General features: G+C 31.0%; 1 protein-coding gene across 1 annotated transcript in view; it reads left to right on the forward strand.

Annotated features, from left to right (window-relative positions):
• Positions 1–127: 127 nt before the first annotated feature.
• Positions 128–6996, forward strand: part of LOC110023163 (MLO-like protein 9) — a 12357-nt gene continuing 5488 nt past the window's right edge. The window contains exons 1-11 of the mRNA XM_020722435.1: positions 128–364; positions 1337–1453; positions 1538–1598; positions 1679–1767; positions 1869–1943; positions 2029–2117; positions 2564–2613; positions 2696–2736; positions 2819–2992; positions 3913–3948; positions 4026–4093. Coding sequence (XP_020578094.1) covers positions 140–364; positions 1337–1453; positions 1538–1598; positions 1679–1767; positions 1869–1943; positions 2029–2117; positions 2564–2613; positions 2696–2736; positions 2819–2992; positions 3913–3948; positions 4026–4093 — 1025 coding nt within the window. The 5' untranslated portion in view covers positions 128–139. The remainder of the gene's footprint in view (positions 365–1336; positions 1454–1537; positions 1599–1678; positions 1768–1868; positions 1944–2028; positions 2118–2563; positions 2614–2695; positions 2737–2818; positions 2993–3912; positions 3949–4025; positions 4094–6996) is intronic.

Here is a 6996-nt window from a genome sequence, read left to right on the forward strand (position 1 = left end):
CATTATGAGGCCAATAAGAGCATGGTATATATATATATATATATAAGCAAATATTAATTTAATTTATTTGTTTTTTTCTTGCAATTGGATTTGCAATTAAAGATAATTTAATTTTTGGGACAATTTGTTGACAGAGTTGATGGTTCTTGGATTTATTTCACTACTGTTGACATTTGGGCAAAACTACATAGGCAAAATATGCATACCCGAAAGTGTGGCAGATACAATGCTGCCATGCCCGCTTGCTGCTGCAGATGAAGCCAATAACAAGGGAAATAAGAGGCGGCTTCTGTGGAGCTCAATAAAAGAATCTGTTTCTACTCGTAGATCCCTCGCTCAAGCTTCCTCTAACTCTTGCCCTAGTGTGAGTACATCTTTTCAAAAATATATATTTTTTTTTAATATATTTTTATTTTATTGGAAAGAATTTGGTCGAGGTGGAAATGCTGCACGTATAATGAGCAAATATTACGTGCAGGATCTGGATGTGGAGATCGGAGGTATTGGGGTGGTACATGTCAATACCACTCTAATACGACAAATTTGTACTTAATCAGCATCTATTATGTTTGCATTACGTATAATAGTTATTTGAGTGATTAATTTTAGGAAAATATATTTTTGAAAAAGGAGATTCATTTCTCAGTGTTATGAATTCAAACTAGGGCTATCAAAATAGCTTGTAGTATACAAACAACTTGTATTCAGCTCGCTCGTTAAGTAGCTCGTGTTTGATTTGTTCACTAAACAAACGAGTCGAACAAAAATAATTTTTTTATTCTCACTGTAGTTTGTTCGTGTTCTACTCTTTTTGGCTCCATCTATGCATGTGTATGTATGTATGTATATATATATATGTATAATATTATTTTTAAATAATTTAATTGAGTACAAGGCTATAAAGATTTAAAATTAATTAAGATAGGATAAAAATATATTAAATTCTATTTAAATGAACATTTTAATATAAATAATATAATTTAACTCTAGTCCCTACCCTTAACATCATATGACTGCGTGACTAGGGCTATCAAAATGACTAGTTGTTTGCAGAAAACTCGTGTTTAGGGTCGCTAAGCAAACGAATCAAACACGAACAAATTTTTTTGAGCTCAATATATAAACCCAAGCCTAGACATGCTCAAGCTCAATTCATTTACACTCCTAATTTAAACCATATGCTTTACAATCAACTGTCATAATTCAAAAAAAAAAAATTTCTTTTTTTGCAATCCCAATATGTCTGTTTCATTTTCATTTGTTTAGAAAATATTGGCTGTATTGCATAAATATTCTGGCCACTACTGACTGCAATGTGAACAATTTGTGTTTGCAGGGGAAAATCCCATTTGTTTCTATAAACGGAATGCACCAGCTGCACATTTTCATATTCTTCCTAGCAATCTTTCATGTCATATACAGTGCCCTAACAATGGCTCTAGGAAGACTTAAGGTCAATATTTTTCACATCTTATTGAATCATTTCCTCATAATATTGACATAAATAAACTTCACCTGTGATTGTTTTATGAAGCAGATTAGGAGATGGAAGCAGTGGGAAGAAGAGACACAAACCCTTAATTATGAGTTCTCTAATGGTAACAATTCGTTTTTTGCATAGATAATGAAGAAAAGAGACACATTTCCTTAACAGAAACATTTTCTTATTACATTTTAGACCCTTCAAGGTTCAGGCTAGCACATGAGACCTCTTTTGTGAAACAACACACCAGCTTCTGGGAAAAGCATCCTGTTCTGCTTTATTTTGTAAGCAAACTTTGAACTAAACAAATACTTATGGCAATTATGTAAATATATAAGAATTGAGTAGTATGTATGTTAATTTTTCTAACTTCATATGATAACAGGTCTGTTTCTTCCACCAATTTTTTAGATCAGTTAGAAAGGCAGATTACTTGACCCTGCGTCATGGTTTCATAAATGTGAGCTTTGTAATAAAATGTAGCCTTTAGTTTGTCTCATTAATTGTTCTGGGTGCATAAATTAATTTCTGCTGTGATTTGTAAGGTTCATTTGGCGCCTGGAAGCAAGTTTAATTTTCAAAAATATATAAAAAGGTCGCTGGAAGATGATTTCAAGGTCGTCGTTGGAATAAGGTAAAATGATTGTTTAGCCTGGAAGTTTATGATGTTATACAACAGCGTTTTTTATATGCAGCAGAAATTTATTGCCCCTATGTGTTTTTTTATCTGTTTTTACCCTAATAATAATACTAATACTAATACTAATGATGATGATTATCTGTTTTTACCCTAATAATAATAATAATACTGATGATGATCATAATCATCATCATCATCATCATCATTATCAAGATAATCATAATAATGATAATAATAATAATCATCATAATAATCATAATCATAATCATAATCATAACCATAATCATAATAATAATAATAATAATTTCTCACATAAAAGCATTAAATGTCAAGAGATTGAACTTTTTGCCTATTTGTGGTTCTTTCATATCATTCTTATGTTTGGTTTCTAGTTTGCTTTATTTCCCTTCTGATGAACATATTCCTTGTTTTATCCTCAGTCCTCTCCTGTGGGCTTCTGCAGTGATCTTTTTACTACTTAATGTTCATGGTAAATATTAAAAAAAATGCTACTCCTGCATTTTAGAATGGTTATAAATCAAATTCATCTCTAATAATTTTCGGCTCTACAGGATGGCAGGAACTGTTCTGGGTCTCTCTTCTTCCTCCAATAGTATGACCAACATATAACCATCAGAATTTTACTAATACTTTCAGTCCAACAAAATCAAATAACATTTTAACTGATTCTGCAGATTCTGTTGGTTGTTGGGACAAAACTGCAGGCTATAATTGGGAAGATGGCAATTCAAATTAAAGACAGGCATGCAGTTGTTCAAGGAATACCTTTGGTTCAACTAAGTGATTATCATTTTTGGTTCAAGCGGCCTCGTTTAGTTCTCTCACTAATACATTTCACATTGTTTATGGTTGGTACCAGCATTACTTTACTTTCTAATTGAAAACTATAAATCCATTTGATGATATATTTATTTGTTATATGTTTTTTCCTCCTTTGGATGATTCCCATCTAGTGCAGTTAGTGTTCTTAAAAGTTTCGGGACATTTACATGCATAGCACACCATTCTTATGCATTTACATATCACACTTAAACTTTCATTTATGAACATAATAATCAAATCTTTAATATTCATTCAAAAAATAGCACTATTTCCACTTTTTAAAAGTAAAGTACATAATTTCATGCATAGGTTTAAATCAATGAAATTTTATGTATGTAAGCATGAAAGTTTAGGTGGGGATATATGTAAATACGTAAAAATTGTGTTATAGGCATGCAAATTTGTCTAAAAGTTTATTGATATTTAACATGCTCTAGTCTCAAAGGGTAAGGTCAATAACTAAAAAGTTTGCATATTTAGAAAACATAAGGATAGATAAATTGAAAATTGATCATAAGAAAGAAATGGAAGAGTAACATTTATTAACACAAAAGAAGGTTAGGCCGAGCAATTTGACAAGTTCAAAGGGAAGCGATCGAGCTTGGAGATTCATTATTAACATGTCATCGTAGGAAATTAATGAGAAGAGAACAACATATGCCAAATATAGCATGACTAAACAGTGCACAAAAAAATTTTCACAGAATAGAGTTAACGCATATTCAGAAATCTAACGAAAATTGCAAAGAATATAGCTAAATCTAAATATTTAGAATAAAGAAAATGATGGTGATGATGTTCCAACTAATTGTTGTCAAACAAATGGTGGTGCTAAGCTGTCTATATTTCACTTCTATTCCTATAACATTTACGACTTGGCCTGTGTAAATTTTGTTCCATGTGTAAATTTCCTTTAATCTAACTCACATGTTATATTTTTTTGCAGAATACTTTCCAGTTAACGTACTTCTTTTGGATCTGGGTATGGATTAGCACTGTATCAAGTATTTGTTGCTATTGTATTGTCTGGTTAATTCTTCTTTCCCACTCTAAATGCAGTATGATTTTGGTTTGAGGTCTTGCTTCCATGAAAATTTTAAGTTCATCATCATAAGAGTCGCCCTTGGGTAAGCAAAACTGTTCTTCATCATAAATATTAATTTTTTTCCTTATTTTTTTGGCTAAAAAGTTGAAAAACAATGATCAGCTGCTACTTGACATACATATCACCTTGTTAGATGTTAGAAGAATGATGAGAATACCAATAAAAATCACACGTAGGTGATTTGTGAATTATACTGATAATAATAATAATAATAATAATAATAAGGGGTGTTTGCATATTGACCACCCAAATTTTATGTATGTACATGTCTGACATTTGCTTTTGAATTTATACCACCCAAATCTTTCCTATCGCATAAAAAATACCACTTGTAATTCTAAAAGGAAAAATACACCTTTTTCATTCACAGGTAAGGTGGCATATGTAAAAATTAAAGCTAGGTGTAGGATATGTCAATACACTGAATTGAAATAAAAGAAAAAAGGTTAACTGAAAATAATATGTCAGTATATATATATATATGTTGAATGAGTGAAATGAAAGAAAAATAAAAGGGAGTTGTTATTGCTAGCTGGTTAAGTTGATAAAAAAAGAGGATTCATATAGCTATCTCCGATTATTTTGGATAAGGTTAATGATGATAATGAGTTAAGGAGGAGCATTTGTACAGTTTTTTTATATGTGACAATTATAATTTGTACAACATAATTAAATAAGTAGAAATTTCAAATAATAGAGAAAATATTTGGAATATGAATGGCATAGAATCAATGAAGAAATGCTATAACTTTAGTGGTGTAATATTCATAATTCAAAGTCAATGTGGGCTCCAAAAATTCACGACCGCTCCCGAGAGACCATTTGCATTATTTTATTTTTGATTTGCTGAGAACTTTGAAGGGTCGAATTCTCAAAAAATGAATTGGATTGTAAATAAGACACTACCTAGAGATTTCACCCTTATTTAACGAGCAATTTTTTGATATGAGAGTGAAGATTTCTTGTAGGCGCAAGCCCCTATGTTTAATTACCTCTCCCGATAACGGGATAGCACTTTCGATTAAGGCTAGTCATTAAGAATTGAATATTAAGCATAAAATAGCAGCTGACTTGGGACTTTAAATTGTAAATTCTCCACTTAAAGCTTAAAGCGAATGGTGGGAGAATAAAGACGAAACCCAATCAAGATCCCATAGTTCTGTCAACTCGGGTCGTCGTGGTCCCTAATCTACTTAGTCAAAGGAGGTAGTCGACTCAACCTGATAGAATGATTCTTGTTAGTGGTCATGAGTTACGTTGTCCAAGATATCCCTGTAAATTTGGTTGAATATTTAGTGATTGAATTTTGCTTGAATATTTAGTTGGTTACTTTAAGGAATTCAAACATTAAAATCATTTGCAAGCTTTGACAATCCAATTTTAAATATTATTATTACTATTTAAAAATTTAAATAATTCAATTTTAGACAATTTTATAAGTTTGTAAAGTCCAAATTTAAAATAATTTTCAAATCCAAGATCACCATAAATTTTGACAACCACCCGGCATCGTCCCCAATTAGGGGGCTGCATCCAGATGTCTGTTTGCCCAGTTGTCTATAAGACACGCTGGTTAATGTCGTGAGACACTGCGACCAGAAGAAATCTTTGATCTTATTAGGACTATCAATGTCACTAGCTCTTCGATTCTTGAGTCATTTTAGTTCATAAACTTTATAATAATTTATTTTCAAGCTGCAAATTTATTAAGCCTATGAGCGATAATACTAATTTTCTTCTTGCTCGTGAAATATAAGATAGGAACTCGAGGGAGGGTAAGTGATAAGAAAACAGAAAATGTTAATCTTCAACTCTGAGATTATGAAGATAATACTAGAAGACAAGTTAAAATAAACTTCTTAGAATTGTTCCTCCAATAAAAGCACAATTATATTGTGGCAGTCATCCAAAATTCAAATACATAAAAAAAATTTTCTTCTTCTTTTGTTAACACAAATCTGATAAATATTTCAATACAAAGTAAAGAATTATATAAGCATACTTGAGCTTCCTACCCTAATCATCCCTGCAAAGCCTTGCAAAATTTCATAGTGACATTTGAGGCCTACCCTAGGTGAATAAAATTGCGAGTGTTAGGTGGTTATTATTTCTCAAATTAGAGCTAGTAGGATCTTTCTAGCAAAGGATAAATTTTAAACCAAATATATTTTTCTTAAAAATTTTCACTCTATAAAAAACTAATTCAAAAACCAGATTCTAGTCCTTCAAGCCGACAATAGAAAAGATTATTTTCATTTGATTCTTTGAAAATATCCTCCCAAACAAGGAATTGTTCTCTAAATTACTTGCATCTATGCTCAACAAAATTATATAGAAGGAAAAAAATAGACAACTTTTAAAGATATTTTAATCAATTTTAATAACTAAAAATATCCTAAGAAAGGCAGATTATCCTCACTACTGCGAAAATTATTAATTGCATGCCATCATAAATTCTAAAATTCAAAACTCCTTACAAAATCCTAACCAATTTTTATCCCACAATCATTCCTATAAAAATGTTGGTTGCAATGCCATTTAATGCATAACTCCTCATTAAAAAAAGTATATATAACATTAAAAAAAGTAACAAATGTCATAAATGACATTTTTATTGACTACACTTTAAACAACAAGGATATGAATATTATTCTCCCAACAACAACAACAACAACAACAAAGCCTTAATCCCACTACGTGGGGTCGGCTACATGAATCCTTTTTCTCCATTGCGTCCTATTTAGTGTCATATTTTCATTTAGTTCTAGTAAATTAAGATCATTTTTAATACAATAAGCCCAAGTCTTCCTAGGTCTACCTCTACCTTTCTTAACACAAGTCGAATTTAAAACATCTACTCTCCTAATCGGATCATCTAATGGTCGACGTTTAATATGACCAAACCATCTAAGACGACTTTATTCT

Source organism: Phalaenopsis equestris, unplaced genomic scaffold (assembly GCF_001263595.1).
Source record: "Phalaenopsis equestris unplaced genomic scaffold, ASM126359v1 Scaffold000221, whole genome shotgun sequence".
Lineage (NCBI taxonomy): Eukaryota > Viridiplantae > Streptophyta > Magnoliopsida > Asparagales > Orchidaceae > Phalaenopsis > Phalaenopsis equestris.